Source organism: Calidris pugnax, unplaced genomic scaffold, assembly GCF_001431845.1.
Source record: "Calidris pugnax isolate Ruff unplaced genomic scaffold, ASM143184v1 scaffold30, whole genome shotgun sequence".
NCBI lineage: Eukaryota > Metazoa > Chordata > Aves > Charadriiformes > Scolopacidae > Calidris > Calidris pugnax.
In genome coordinates this window covers 4,235,519-4,251,623 of record NW_015090776.1, presented here as the reverse complement: position 1 = coordinate 4,251,623, position 16,105 = coordinate 4,235,519, and the positions used below count along the sequence as shown (strand labels likewise).

Sequence of the window (16,105 nt, the reverse complement as noted above, 5' to 3'; positions counted from 1 at the left end):
AACAGTCAATAAAGCACGATGACAACCATCCTTGGGAGTTCCCGGACCAGCTTGTGCACACCCCAACTGCAAAATTTGCCTGGGAGGCCCCTCCAGGTGAGACCTCTTGCCGTCACAGCAGAATTGCTGGTGATGGCCAAGGTCATTCTGCTCAAAGACAATCTGGGCACCCCTGGATGGGTGGTGGTGGCAGCAGCATGCACTCACCCGACACAGCACACCCCCATGCCCCTTCCCCGCAGGAGGGGGACTTCCAAAGGAATACACATCCAGTTGGTGGGTATGCTGGGCAGCAAGCTCTTGGGACCAAGCCAACATTTTCCGTATGTTACAAAATAATTCAGAGAGCTTCTGGGGGTCAATCCCCTCCAGCTCCAGTAGCCGGGTCGGTGGCAGCCCCATCCTGCTGAAGCAGAGGGCTGGGAGCAACACACAAGGGCTCCTTGTGCGCTGTTTGCATCTCGGAGAGGACAGATTTATCCCGTGTCCACCCACTGCCACAGACAGTCCTCCTGTCCTTAAAGAGCCTTTCTCAGCACGGTCTTGCCCTGGAATAAGCATCTTCTGGGGTGGGTAGTGAGGCAGAGGAAATGAAGGCAGCTTTCAGCTCCTTAGGACATACAAGGAGAATAAAAATAAACCCCCACAAGCTGTGGGAGCGTTCCAGCCTGTTCCTCTGCACACAGACTCATTGCCCACAGGCCACGGGCTGAGGGCAGCTCCACACATCTGCTGAGTGGGCTCTCTTAGTGCAGCAGGGTCACCCAGAGCGGTGAGAAGGATAATCGCAGGATCACAGAATGGTTTGGCCTGGGAGGGACCTAAAAGACCATCTTGTTCCATCCCCAATGGCTTGGCAGGGACACCTCCCACCACACCAGGTTGCTCCAAGCCCCCTCCAACCTGCCCTTGAACCCCTCCAGGGATGGGGCAGCCACAGCTTCTCTGGCCAACCTGGGCCAGGCTCTCACCACCCTCCCACCAAACAAGTTCTTCCCCACATCTCAGCTCCATCTCCCCTCTTGCAGGGTCAAACCCTTCCCCCTCCTCCTGGGGCTCCCCTCCCTGATCCAGAGTCCCTCCCCAGCTTTCCCGGAGCCCCTTGAGGGACTGGAAGGGGCTCCAAGGTCTCCCCGGAGCCTTCTCTTCTCCAGGCTGAACCTCCCCCGAGCTCTCTCAGCCCCCCCTCCCAGCAGAGGGGCTCCAGCCCTCAGAGCATCTCTGTGGCCTCCTCTGGCCCTGCTCCCACAGGTCCATGTCCTTCTGCTGTTGGTGGCCTCAGAGCTGGAGGCAGCACTGCTGAGGAGGTCTCCTCAGAGTGGAGCAAAGGAGCAGAATCTGCTCCCTCCCTGCTTTTGATATAGTCCAGGATGTGATTGGCTTTCCGGGCTCTTGTCCAGCTGTGCATGCACTAGGACCTTCAAGTCCCTCTCCTCAGGGCTGTTCTCCAACCATCCATCCCCAGTCTGTGCTGATACTGGGGGGTCATAACACCTTGCACTTGACCTTGTTGAACTTCATGAGGTTGGCATCGGCTCACCTCTCCAGCCTGTCCCGGTCCCTCTGGATGGCATCCCTTCCCTCAAGTGACTCAACTGCACCACTCAGCTTGGTGTCATCTGCAAGCTTGCTGAGGGTGCACTCAATCCCACTGTTTAAGTCATGATCCCTCCCCTCCTCGCTTCCTGTAGGAATTACCTTTCCCATTTTTAAGCTTCTGAAACCAAGCAAATAACAAGATCCTCTGCAGTTTCTTCTTGGGGCCTCCCTGTAACAAATATGGCAGTTGAAGTCCATATTTATGAGATTTCTGGTAAGGAGATCAATGGATCAATTTCTGGTAAGGATCAATGTCTGCAAAGAGCTTGCTCAGGATTTGTCAGCCAGTTGCTGTCTGTCTGCAGGGGAACTGATCCAACCAGCTGCCAACAGCCTCCCCTTCCTCGTCCCATGGTCCTCCCCTCTCCACAACAGCTGCTCACAAGCCCATGAAATGCCTGGCTTAAGAACTGCTGACCTTGATAGAATTCTTGGAGGAGGCCACAGGTGTTCAGAGCGTGAGCTGCCCTGAAGAGTGTTTTCCCACTGGACTGACCTGCCAGACCCCCACCCAGCTCACTCCTGGCCCCAAGGAAGAGCTACTCTTCAAGTGAAACCCAAAGACCAGCTTCTTGTGTGACCCAAGAACCAGCTCATCTTGACTCACCAAGAAATAAGCGGGACCTCACAACATCTAACCGTCACATGGGATCAGCATTTCAGGCACCCAAATCCAAAGCATCCCCAGCATACAGCTGAGAAGACGCTGGGACTGCTCTGAAGGTGGCAAGATCCTTTCATGCCTGCCACATGCCTTGCCAGAGGTCAGCATTTTGAGATCTGCAGTTAAATCTAATCCCCAGCACGAAGCAGAAAGCACCAATGGGGACGGGACTGGCTGCAGAACACAGAATTAACACACTCAATACCACATGCACAGCCTCGGGAGGACCAGAGGAGCTTCCACCTCTGCTCAGGGAGGAACGAGGACTAGCCGCATAGTGGAGTACAGATGGAGAAGACATCAGCACAGGCAAACCATAGAACGTGGAAATCCACACAACTTCAGGACTTACCTCCACCCACTTCCCATTGACTTCCATGAAGAGGACACAGAAGGGGTCGGATTTGGAAGTGACATCCCTGTCCAGAAGGTTTTGGCCGCAGACGGACAACTCGACTTTGCAGACACAGTACTGGGAGCCAACGGGCCCCGCCGGCGTGGGAGTCACGGTGTACGCCATGGACTCCACCGGCAGCAGCTCCAGGCAGTCTGTGGGACACGAGAACGGAGAGAAACCTCAGTACAAGCAGAAAAACAGAAAAAGCTCTGTTGGCACCAGTGGGTTGGGCCCAGACAGTGGGGCCACATCCACAGCCTCATGCTGGAAGTTACACTCAGTAAGTTATGAGGCTTTCCTGGCTCGAAAGCATCTGCCCTGCCCAGTCACCATCCCCACGTGGCCACCACACGAGGTAGACATCCCGAGTAGGAGCTCAGCAGAGCACCTACAACTTGCCTTGCTTTTGCTCCATAAATAGCAGATTTTCAAGGAAAGGTAACCCCCTGCCGAGGAAGTGGGAGGTCCTCCAACCTCTTCTTCTAGCATGCTGGGGGTTGTTGTGGGGAGGAACTACACATCCACACCATTTTTCGGCATGAACAATAGTTGTCATCTGGCTGGTCCCCAGCCATGGACCCATGAGGACCAAACTTGAGCTCTGCCCCCCACATCATCATAGGGAAAGGGGTGAGACCGTGAGGATGAGCAGAGTGCAGGGCAGCTACGCCCTGGTTCAGCCCTAACTCCATCCAACTCACCAGCCAGTGGCAAGCAGTAATTAAAAAGCGACGTTACTTGGTTCACAGAAGATGAAGGCAAATGTGACAACCACCAAATGACCTGGTGTGTGGAGTGATTTACAGGGCCATCATAAAAAACCCTTTGTCATAAGAAGAGGTTACCAAAACCCTGCTACCAAAGCTATTTTGCAGAGATAAATGTATTTTATACCATTATTAGTGCAAATCTCCATCCCAATTGACAGTTTTGCTTTCTGGTGTGCAAAAACCATCAAAAGTCTTCAACAGAGAAAAGGAGAGGAGGGGGGAAAAGAGAAGAAAAAGCATTTTCAGACTAAGATACACTAGGAAACTTTTGTGGCTGGGGTCGCCAGTGGGGAAAGAGCCCTTTTCAGCAGCTGCTTCAATACCTTTCGCCCTCTTTGTCAAGAGTGGCTCCTGGCTCATCCACGTTATCTGCAAACCCCAAACAATCACTTTCCTCCACCTTGATAAGCCATCTGCTGCTGTTTGGCATGGATATCCCCGTTAATATTATTTGTTTGTTTTGCCTGGGCATGAGTATTTACAAGCACTTGTGCTGCTGGGAGCTGGGCTGCTGCCCTCGTCCCTTGCAGCTCAGCCTTGGGGCTGGGAGGGAGTGACCCCAGCCTGGCTGTGGGAGAGGGGCTGCTGGGGTCACTGCCACCCTGAGTGCTCAGCCTGAGCTGCAATGAATGCTGAGCAGAAACCAGCTCCTGCTTCCAGGGCTCTGAACCCTCCTCTCCTACCTGCCAAGATTTCAGCTTGGCACTAACTCACCCGAAACAAGCCTGATTTTAACCCCCAACAGTAAATGAAAACTCTTCCTCACAGCCCACCATTCGTGGCAAGAGCCGTGCAATCATTTCGGCACTGTAGGAAACCAGAAACATCTCCAGAAGAAGAAAATCCCCATCCTCGGCTGCACACACACACACATATATCACCGAAACAGCATCCACATCCCTTCCCTGACTGCAGTTCCTGCTCTTCTAAACCAAGCCCATCTCATCCTGTCGCTCCCTGTCCACAGCAGCGTGACATCAAAATGATGGCACGTGTGACACCAAAGCAGTGGCACACACGGGCAACCACCCATCTACCCTAACTTCCAGAAGAAACACAAGCAGAAGGAAAAGTCTTCATGGTTTCCCCACTGCGGAGCTGCTGGGGCAATGGCTCCGGAGCACCCGTCCTCACCAGAGCAGCCCCTGCTCCTCTCAAGCCCATGTTGCCAGTTGCAGCTAAAACAAAGATTTTACTTGATTTTATTTTTCTTTAATGCACAGATCATGCAACCGATGTCTTAAAATAGCCTTGCCTGTTCTGTTTATGCTGCTGTCTGTCTGCTTCTCCCTCCAAAAAGCAAACATGGGGCAGCTGTGCTGGCGTAGACCTGGTCCTGCCGGAGCAGGGAGATCTGAGCTGGGTTTTGCCATCTCCCCATCCCCCAGATCTTGACGCCGTCTCACAAAAAGCAAATGACTCAGTGGAAAAAGCTTTTTCCCAGGGCTGGCAGGCACCAAAACATCCTCACGGCATACTGCACATGGCCCATGCTCCAGCCCCTGTGCTTAGCTGGCCAGGCTCCTTGGGGAGCACACAGTCCAAATGGGCATGGGGAAGAGGAGAGGTGGCCAGCACTGGCCGGGGCCAGCCGAGGGCAGAGACCTGGTGGGACTCATGTCCCCTGGATGGACACACTCCCCACCTGGGGGCTCAAAATCAGGGACTGGGACACTGGCCTCTCTCCCAGTTGCCAGCTTGGAGAGTTTGATGCCATCTCATAGGTGCCAAGCACAAAATCCGGCAGTTGCCCTCAACCCAAGAAGGCAAAAGACAACAAGATGATGTTGCCGCTCCTTTCCCTGCCATCCCAGTGAAGATGATTTTTCCACCAAGAAGCTGCTGGTCCAGCCAGCCCACCAGGGATGGAGATGGGCAGCTCTCCCGAGTGACAGCTGGGGCTACTCCTTCCCCCCAGTGCTGGTCCTGGTGTAAAACCCTGAGGAGCATAACCATCCTCATTCAGCAAAAGAGTAATTCGTGTAAATGAAAAAGTCATTTTCTCAGCCAGGTTGGCTCCCAAACAACCTCATGGAATGGATAATATCAGAGAGGTGGCTGGGACTGGAGGTGGTGATGCCACCAGGGCATGAACACATATGTAGGTGCTACCATCTCTCATCCATACTCACCATCCCATCTCCTCCCCACCACAGAGCTGCAGCCCTCTCTCCTCCTGCAGCATGGGTCCGGGACCTTCTTGGGGCCAGGCAGGGGTTTCGCCCCAGCAGCAGCCATGGGTTCCTATCTGAGGCAACACCAGGGTTCAGCAAGCCGGCAGCACTTCAAACCCCCAAGAAATGCTTGAAATTCAGGGGGGGAATTTGAGCTGGCACCAGAAGAGCCGGCTTGCCATCATCTGTATTCCAGTCTCTCCTCCTTCTTTCATTCTCCTCTCCCTGCATTCGTCACCCTGAACGAAGTCCTGCGACTTGCTTGGCATCTGTGGCCAAATATTCTCCTGACGTACAATCCCAGCTGCCGGCTACATGCCCATCAGGCGGACACGTGGTCTCCAGCCAAAATACTGATGAGAGGGCTCAGGGACAAGCACGAAGGCCTAATTGCCCCACGGTCCCATCTGCCATCAGCCACAGCAGATACCTGAAGAGGTGTCACAAGAGCAGGACCAGGGTGGAGGGACATAGTCCCCAGATCATTTCTGGGCTCCAGCTTCCCAGACCTCCTGAGCCGGATGCATCTTTGCGCTTCATAACCTTCAAGTGCTTTTTCCTCCATGACTTGGTCACCTCCAAGCTGCTCCCTGTCCACAACGTCCTGTCTGTTTTGCTAGCCAGGGGCATGCATAAGCCCTGGGACCACCCAGGGTATCTGAGATGAATATCTGTGAGCCCTAGAGCAACACAGGGAGATGTTCGCCTTCTCCTCCTCCTCTTGCTCCTCACTCCATGGCCCCCCCAGTCTCTACAGCAGATCCCCAAAGCATGGACAGAAGGTCCGGCTCGAAGCCCTGGGATCTCTTCTTCGGGTCTGAACTAGGAGGAGGGGAAGGAGTTATCTCTTTCATAAACTAACCTCTGCCCTGGGAGGTTCCACTTCCCTTCACAGAAGTGAAGCCCCGCGAGAAGCAGTTACTCGGGCCAAGCTAAGGCCCCGATTTAAACATGAATAGGGGAGAAAAAAAAAAAAAGGAAAAAAAAAAATAACCCATGCCACTGTGCTTTAAGTGAAACAGTTTGGGTGCTTTTTTAAATATTAATCGTGCCGTCAAACTGCAGTGATCTCCTCTCCTTAAAGAGATGACTCTGTGATTTTCACAGGGAATACCAGGCGTATTTGAAACAGCCCCAGAAGTACCAACATCACTGGTGACCAGTGCAAAGTCCCTCTGGGTCCTTCCTGGGCATGTCCCTCCGCTTCTTGGGGACCACCCATCATTTCTGTCATGCCCCACAGAAGTCCCCCGTGACTCAGTTTACTCACTCGGGCTGCCCCTACTGCAACTGCAGAAGCAAATGCCCATTCTGGGAGAAGGAGACGAGAGAAGTGAGTACCAAACACGTACATTCGGGTTGCTTTTTTACAGGGAGCGGAGACCCCGCCAGTGAGTAGCAGTGCCCGAGGGAGGAGGAAGAGGAGGGGAAAACGGGTTGTCAGAAGACTGAAGCAAAGGAGAGGAGCGGGAGGACACGGACCAGCTGCCCAGAGCAGCAGCAAAGCTGAAATGCAGCACCACGGAGCTGGAGACGGCAGGAAAAGCCAGGACGTGCTCCGGTGGATGCCCCAGGCAGCTCCCCACACCAGCAAAACCCACACCGGCTGCTTTCTTCCCTCCTGTCAACAAATACAGGCACCTCCAGAATTATTTTTGCAAAGCAAAAAAAAAATGTTTGCCTTTCAGTCTCGCCTAGGCAACACAAGTGGATTCACCAGCCTGCACCTGGTCTTAATGACAGCCTGCACGTGCAATTAGTCATGTACGCAACACAGTGCCACCAGAGTCACCAGCAAATGCCTCTGAGCAGGCTGGGGGAGGCAGAAAAGTCCTTGCAAGCATGTACCTTGGGGACCTGCTCCATCAGAGGATCTTCATCTCTCCTGCAAGGCAGGGAAAGGCTGAAAGCTGCCTCTGAGCGTCCCCGCGCGGGTGGCACGGCTGGCACTGAGCTCAAATTCTCCCAAATTCCCACGGGTTCAGGGCAGACATGGCACAGGGGATGCCCAAGCTGGGCTCTGGTTTCCAGGCTGGCACGCTGTGAGTGAGCCCCACAGCCCAGCCTGATGGAAGGAGCCAAAGGGACTGTACTGGGGGCAACTATTCTGGGGGCCCGATACAGTGGGGAAAAGGGTTTCAGGACAACAAAATTAAGTAATTTCCCCAGTGAACCCTTTCTGATGGAAACTGTGCCTCGTGGTGCTTCAATGGGTGACACTGCTCATGCCAACAGCTGGGCTTCTCACACCAGTGATGTGAAATCCCATCCTAAGTGAGGCGGGACAGCAGCTGATGGCCACCTCAGGGCAACAGTGGCTACTGCTTCATTTCATGCCCAGGCAATAGTCACCCACAACACCCAGCTCCCCTCAGACCTCTGTTGTCCCCAGTAAAGCCCCTGCCCACCAGGTCTTGGCATGGTTCGGTGCCGGAGTAGACAGCGTCCTCTTTGCCAAAACCCCAATGGCTGTGCTGGATGGGACGAGAGCAGCACCCAGGCAAGCTTCTCCAGAGGATCCACAAAATCAGCTGGGGTGTCCTGGGAATCACAAATCGCAGGAAAACCCTGAGGCAAACCCCGAGGCACCAGAGCTGGCCCCCCAAAGTGGCTTCACTTCAGAGGATGCTGCAGCATCCTCTCCCCCACTCTGGCAATTAGGTGCTGGAGCGAGGTGAGATTGATCCCAGCATCCCAGGCGGGGACATCAGGATCCCAGCCTGACTGTCCAGGGGGAGTTTCACCTAGCAGGAGATCTGTCTCCAGAGACCAACGGGAGGGGTAACAGGGACACCACCCACTAAACTGCATTCAAGCAAATCTGGGGTCATCAACTCTGAAGGAAGAAGCACTTCCCACGCAGAAGGACCTGCTCATCACTCCCTCTGCAGCCCTGGGACATGCACCTCTGATTCAGGAGCCCCATCCAGCTTCTCCAGCGGGATGCAGGGGTAAAGATCGCTGCTTCCCTGCCTGGGCTGAGTGATGAGTGAAAGGGAACCTGTGGAAGCCACAAAACCTCCCGGGGACCTCCCAGCAGTGCCTGGGTGAAGCTGCTCGGGGACAGAGGGGATACTGCAGCTCTGCCTCTGGATGCCCCACCAGCTGGCTTGCAAGGACCTGTGTGGTAGGAGAAGAGGAACGGTGACACGGCCTGTCCCACCCATAGGTGTCACTGACAGGTGGCCCAGCAACGTCCTTTAGCAGCCCAGCCCTGGCTGGGTGTTCATCTACAGTGGTCTAATTAGCCCTGCTCAGGAGCCCGAGGGCAGGACCTGGTAAGGGGACACGGGCTTGGGACAGGCCACAGGACAGGAGTATCCCTGCCCCGACTGCCATTTCCCAGGGCATCCCAGGGACGCACAGGGACATCTCTGCATCCATAGGAAGGTGCTGGAGCATCAGTTTCTCTGGTGCTCTGTGGAGTCGGGACGCTGACAGACACCATAACAGTGTAATATATCACACCAGGGTAATCCTATTAATAGGTCGGGCACACAAGACCCTCAAGGGAAAGGGGATTATGAGACATCATTATTTATGGTTCATCACACGAGCAGAGCTCCTCTGCTGGTCACACACCATGGCCCCCACCACAGCCAGAGAGGAGGAGACCACCGTTTTCCTTTTCCTGCAGACCTCCTTGGGCAAAGCCCCTTGCTGCCCGGTGCTGTTTCCCCTCTCCCTGACCCAAGGGACCCAAAGGACCAACCCTGTCCACTGCCTGTTGGGATTTCAGGCCAGGAAGAGAAGATGCTCTGAAGAAGCCGGCTGGATGGACTAATGTTCCCCTCACCCAGACCCATGAGCTCGGGGACCTCCCTCTGCTGTCTGCGAAGCCCAGGGCTAGTCAGCACCATCCGCTGCTCCTCTCATCTTGAAAACATCATCAACCTGAAAAGCAGCTCCAAAGCACTTCCCCCTGCTGCCCAGCCCAGAGGTCAGGCAGGTGCCAAGCCCAAATCCACCACCTCCAGCTGCCTCTGCCATCCCTGCATGTGGCACCACAGCTGCCGGACCCCAGGAGAGAGTGGCACCAGCGAAGAAACTGGCTCAGGATGAGGGACCCGCAGGGTGGGAGTGAGACTCCTCCACACAGTCCCATCCCACTCCATGTCCTCCTCTCCCACCACAGCCTCGCTGCCCATACAACCGCACAGCCCCAACAACGTCTCCAAGGGTCCCCAAAAATCCCACCTGAACCTGCCACCCTGGCTGTTCCCCCCATCCAAGCCGACATGGAGGGTCCCTGGGGCTGCTCTGCCCTGGGCAGTCGGGCTGGAGAGAAGGGGACCTGCCATCCCCTGCTACGAGGGCATTGGGAAAGGCAAGAGCCTCTTTGGCAGTCCCATACCCACACCAGCGTCCCTCCGGGGGGGTGGCTGGTCCCCCCGCTGCCCCGTAACTGCTCCAGGACCAGACAGGACCCACGTCCCCGCAGAGGGGCTCGCAGAAGCACAGTAACTGGAGGTGTCACCAAACCAGGGACACGTGAGGAAAACCAAACACCTTTAGGTGCTCCCGACGTGCCCGCAGCCTTGGATGCCACCCGGCTGCCAGCCACCAAGCTGGCACCCCCCTGCACCGGGGGAGAGAAGGGCAACATTCGCCGATTCTCTCGCTGGATGGTCCGAAAATGTCATGAGACGGTCCCCAAAGCGACTAAAGCCACTTACCGGGGAGAGGTCCCGAGCCCCGGGGAGCGGGAGAGCCGAGCGCTGCGGAGGGGACAGAGCCCCGGGTCCCAGCGGCCCAGGGGGTCCGGGGCTGTCCCCCGAGGGAAGGGACGGGCTCCAGCCGGGCAAACGAAAGCAAAAGCGGCTCCTCCACCCCCGCCGTGACGTGGGGCGGGAGGCAGCACCGGCGCTGGCAGGGCCTGCGGGAGCTGCAGCCACCGGCTGCCTTGGAGGCAGCACTGGGAAAATCGGAAAGTGGCAAAAAACATCATCAACAACAACGGTATTTCCTGTAAACCTGAGGGAAGAGCCTCTGGGGGCTGCGGCCTCACACCCGCGCCGTGGGGGCCTCTACAGGAGGCAGAGCCCGGCCTTGCTGCATGCCCTGCGACTGCTGCATGTCTTGTGATTGCTGCATGCCCTGCACCCGCTGCATGTCTTGTGATTGCTCCATGCCCTGCGATTGCTGCATGCCCTGCACCCGCTGCATGCCCTGTGCCTGCTGCATGCCCTGCACCCGCTGCATGTCTTGTGATTGCTCCATGCCCTGTACCCGCTGCATGTCTTGTGATTGCTGCATGCCCTGCACTCGCTGCATGCCCTGCAATTGCCGCATGCCCTGCACCCACTGCATGCCCTGTGCCTGCTCCATGCCCTGCGATTGCTGCATGTCTTGTGATTGCTGCATGCCCTGCACCCACTGCATGCCCTGTGCCTGCTCCATGCCCTGCACCCGCTGCATGCCCTGTGCCTGCTGCATTTCCTGCACCCTCTGTGCACCCCATGCCCGCTGCATGCCCTGCTTGCAAATCCACGCGTGGTTCCCGGAGTGGCAGCAGTGCTGGGTTTTGCTGCTCCGGGGAGGGCGAGGGGGGAGCGCAGCAGCATCCTCTGCTCAAGCGGCAGCGATGGCCGAGAGCAGGGACCGACCCTGTTCCAGTCTCTGCTGGCAAACGTGCATTTGGCATAGATGCGCTGGGAAGACTGCACGTTTTTCACTCGACTACAGGCTTGCTCTGGGGCTTAATTTAGGGAAATCTGTGATTTAGGGCAGAAAACATCATGATGTCACTGCGAATCCCGGCAATTGGATCAAACCCTTTAAACAACCGTCCTTCCAGACCCAAGGAAAAGGTTTATGCCCCAGCTCTTCACCCACCACGTCCGCCCGCTGCCAACTGCCAGGGCAGGGGGCACACAACAACGTGACAAGCAGGAGGCTTCTCCTGTGGCCAGCACCCGCAGGAGGCTCCATCCAAGGGATGCAAATGCCACACACCCATCCCTTTTCTCCCCACGGCAGCAATGCTCATCCCGGAGACGTGCTCCAGGTGGGATGAAGAAGGGGACCAGGAGAGGCCGGGAGGGAGGAGAAGGCACCCACAGGATTTGGGAACAGATTTTAGCTGCTGCCTTAAAACTTTCCCATCCCTGGTGCTCCAGCTGCTTTCACTGTGGTGAGGGACATACCGGTTTCAGCAACCAGTAAAAGGAGATTTGATGGAAAAAGTTGACTTAATTAAAGCCAGAGCCTGTGATACGTGAAGGAGGAGGGCAGCCTCGTGGGGAAGGTGGCCGGGCTGTAGAGCACACCCAGCCAGCGGGGTCCCTCGCAGGTGCAGAGGGAACACCCTGCGTTTTAAGCAACACTGAATGCATTCTGGGTGTTTAACTTATTAGAGACTTCTTCTCCAAGTTATTGAAAACAAAAATGCTGGCTTTCTGAATTTTAATTGAATTTCTATTTCCAGCCAACACCATATACCACAAGGTGGGGGGGGGAAATCATTGCTTAGATAATGAAAAATAGCTGTAACTGCTTTCTGACACGCCAAAATTACCAGCGTGCTGCCCAGCAGGGCCCTGCCAGCAGCCCCCCAGGGGGATGAGCGCCCGAGTGGCTCCATCCCATGCACCATCTCATCCCCACATCAGCCAGAGCTTTGGAGCCGTTCCCCTGATAAATAAATAGTGATTAACGGGCATTTTTGTGACTGCCCACTTGCATGGACATGCCGACACCAAGCCATCGCTGTCCCCATGGACTGGAGCCCACCTTCTGCCCACGGGCAGGTGATTCTCATCGCTCCGATCCAAGCTTTTCCTAAAAAAAAAAGGTATTTTATCGGCCTGCTTTTATCGGCCTGCTTTGCAGAAGAGAGACGCTGCCACTCGACGTGCAAAGCTTCACCCTGAGATGGATCTGTGTGCCAGCGATACACAAAATGCAGCGGTTTATAATGAGAATCACGGCTGATAAATTCTCAACCCCTTCCCAACAGCGTGAGATGCCGCTGGAGGGAACACGAAACTGGGTTTTAATGGCTGCACAGCCCTGGACTTGCTGTTTAACCGCAAAACTTGCGTTTCCACCTCGTCTCATTTGTAAAATCAGTCTCACGAAGGCTGATGTTTCTTCTTAAATCCTCAGCTTCTGGAATCACGTGATGATGGAAAATCCAGGGCTGGGGGGAAGGCGACTATTTTAGACACGAGCTTTTTCCTGCTGGCTACAGGCAGAAAATCTGGCAGCTCCCAAAGCCTCAGCAAAAGCGGGAGGCAAATAAAAGGTGGAGCCCTCCTCGCTGAATACTATGTTTGTTTTTCTGGTGTTCTAACAACATTGCTATGATCACCTGAGTTCCCAGGAATTACTTTTTCCCCTGCTCCTGGGATCCAAACAAATAACCTTGCAAAGCCAGTGGCGAGGAAACTGAGCCAAAGTGGCAAAAAAGTGATGACTCAGATCCCTCAACAGATATTTTAGAGGTTTAAAAGAGAAACTGTAAGATTATTTGGGAGGAAAAACGTTCAGTTTTTTTTTTTCATGCCATTTTGCGGTTTTGCATCCTGCCAGGAGCCCCGTTTCTAACGCCCGGCTACTCCCCCATGCCAGAAAATTTACCTTTTCTTCTCCTTTCCCCCCACCCTGCCCCTGAACGCAGGCCAGGGCTGTCACATAAAGAGCTCCTTATGAGAGCTGGCAACCCCGGAGCAGGACAGGAGACTGCAAGCCTTGCTTTTTCATCAATTAAGCAGAGTGTTACGTTCTCAGCTCGCAGACGGCTGCTGGAGAACAAGTCCCGATTTACGGTGGCACGAGCGACTCCAGCCAGCATTCCCCGGGCAGAGGTTTCCACTGAAGTCAGCAGGAACCGCTTTTCCCCGGGTGCAATGGGGTGAGAGAAGGAGTTATTCGCCCCAGACTCTTCACACTGAGACCTCTAGGAGTCCAACAAAGCCGATGCAACACCAGCACACAACTGGGCAGACTGGTAACTCGGGGGGCAGCCAGCGGCCACCCCAGCACTGCGTAACCCCACCGTTCTGGGGTGCGGGAGCCGGGTCACTGGGAGATGATGACAGTGAGGGGGTGCTGCACGGCCAAAAAATCCCCTCCCAGGGCAAAGAGAACCTTCACCCACAGCTCAGCTCCGGTGGCCAAACCCTAAAGGGTTTTTTCCGCACTGGACACCCTGCCTGTGGGACCTGGAAGCATCACCGGGTGCCTTTGCTCCACATTATCCCAGCCGGGATGCTCCAGAGGTGACAGCAGAAAACCCAAAATCTCTGTCCCAGGCTGTCACCAGCTGCAACCAAAGCACACATGGGGTTTCCTCAACAGTACTCCAGAACATCCCCCACTGCCCCAGTTCTTCAAAACAGGTCCTTCCCACGTGCCCTGAGCTTTTCTTCCCAGCCTTCCTCCTCCCGTGGCCCTACTCCCTGTCCCCCGCCGGGGAAAGGCACGGTCTGGCCCATAATAAACCATTTTCTGACCCCAGAAAAGCACCGTGGTACCACACGCCGGCATGAAACCCCAGTACCTGGGCTGGCAGGAGGAGGCTGATGCCGGCGGCGGGGGAGTTGTGTCAGAGCTGAGTGTCCCTGGGCTGTGCTCCCACCGGCCCCGTTCTGGCCCCAGCTCCTCCAGCAAGGTTCAAGCACATCTCCAGGAGGCTTCAAATCTGGGTCTCGAGGTTCACAGGGATCCTCCCAAAGCCTTCCTCCTGCGAAGCAGCTCAGGCTCTCGGGGAGTCAGCAGTAGGGATCCAGCCCTTGGGAGACGTTCCTGCCACCGCAGCTCGGCTCTCAACTCACCTCTCTCTCCTGCTCCACCCTCCTTGCGGTGACCAGCCCTGAAGGGTGTGTTTGCCCACCACGTCCTCCAGCCCTGCTGGCTCTAATCCAGCCTAAATTAGGGTTACTCACCCGGAGACTTATTGCATCAGGTCCTCGGGCTGACGGAGCCGATGGGGAAACATCTCCCTGCCTGCCATCCTCCCAGCACTCTCATGCTGCCAGGCGCAACGCTCTGCTCGCCACCGTCTCCGAGGATGGGGCGTCTTGCTGGGCTCAGAGGAGGATGAGGCAGCCCATCAGGGAGCACAGACCCTCTCGGCTCCCCCCCTAAATAACGCAGCACCCCCAGCCAGAGCAGCATCCGGCTGCCAACAGCTCCCAGGGATGCGCTTCTGCACTTCCCCAGCCTTCAGCTCGGCAGATCCCCCACCACTCGGCACCAGAGGAGGAGGAGAGGTGCTTGTGGGAGCTGCCAGAAGCCCTTGCCCAACATCCCCAGCCTCGGGGAGCAAAGCCACCAGGCCCAAGTGTTTGCTTGGGGGTCATGCATCCCGTTGGCATCTTTAGGAGTGGATGTGGCTGCACGGAGAGCGGGGACAGGTGGGACAACTTTTACACCTTGTATGACCGCAGAGGCCAGGGAAGAGGAAGGTAAAGCAGGGCAGGGGGATGTCCCACGGGATGGAGGGGCTGTCCAAGGGGTGAAGGGTCTGTCTAAGGGGACGAAGGGGCTGTCCCAGGGAAAGAGGGTCTGTCCCAAGGGTTCAAAGGTCTGTCCCAGGGGATGGAGGGTCTTGTCCAAGGGGATGAAGGGTCTGTCCCAAGGGAAAGAGGGTCTGTCCCAAGGGAAAGAGGGTCTGTCCCAAGGGAAAGAGGGTCTGTCCCAAGGGAAAGAGGGTCTGTCCCAAGGGAAAGAGGGTCTGTCCCAAGGGAAAGAGGGTCTGTCCCAAGGGAAAGAGGGTCTGTCCCAAGGGAAAGAGGGTCTGTCCCAAGGGAAAGAGGGTCTGTCCCAAGGGAAAGAGGGTCTGTCCCAAGGGAAAGAGGGTCTGTCCCAAGGGAAAGAGGGTCTGTCCCAAGGGAAAGAGGGTCTGTCCCAAGGGAAAGAGGGTCTGTCCCAAGGGAAAGAGGGTCTGTCCCAAGGGAAAGAGGGTCTGTCCCAAGGGAAAGAGGGTCTGTCCCAAGGGGTCAAAGGTCTGTCCCAGGGGCTGGAGGTTTCTTCCCAGGTGATGAAGGGTCTTGTCCAAGGGGATGAAGGGTCTGTCCCAAGGGACAGAGGGTCTTGTCCAAGGGGGCGGAGGGTCCCCTTGTCCCAGGTGACAGAGGGTCACTCCAAGGGGATGGAGGGTCTATCCCAGGGAAAGGAGGGTCTGTCCCAAGGGTTCAAAGGTCTGTCCCAGGGGATGGAGGGTCTTGTCCAAGGGGGCGGAGGGTCCCCTTGTCCCAGGTGAGAGGGTCAGCCCAAGGGGATGGAGGGTCTATCCCAAGGGTTCAAAGGTCTGTCCCAAGGGACAGAGGGTCTGTCCCGGGGGATGAAGGGTCTTGTCCAAGGGGACAAAGGGTCCATCCCAAGGGTTCAAAGGTCCGTCGCAGGAGACAGCGGGCAGAAGGGCCACCATGCACCCCCACGACGAGTTGGTGGGGGACACTGCCCTGCAAGGTCCCCAATCCAGGGACCGACACGATACCTCAAGTCACACACTAGTGCATCCCCCCCCATCCCCACCCACGGCAAACGATCTCGC

General features: G+C 56.1%; 1 protein-coding gene across 3 annotated transcripts in view; it reads right to left on the bottom strand.

Annotated features, from left to right (window-relative positions):
- CPNE2 (copine II) overlaps window positions 1-14,580 on the bottom strand; it is a 52,576-nt gene extending 37,996 nt beyond the window's left edge. The window contains exons 1-2 of one of the 3 annotated variants that reach the window (XM_014947428.1): window positions 14,493-14,580; window positions 2,616-2,812 (exon numbers count right to left, since the gene is read on the bottom strand). In XM_014947428.1, the coding sequence (XP_014802914.1) occupies window positions 2,616-2,783 (168 nt within the window). In that variant the 5' untranslated portion in view covers window positions 2,784-2,812; window positions 14,493-14,580. Of the gene's footprint in view, window positions 1-2,615; window positions 2,813-10,280; window positions 10,433-14,107; window positions 14,226-14,492 lie in introns of those variants that run through there. The other 2 variants (XM_014947419.1, XM_014947410.1) reach the window with 2 other exon arrangements.
- Window positions 14,581-16,105: the final 1,525 nt, after the last annotated feature.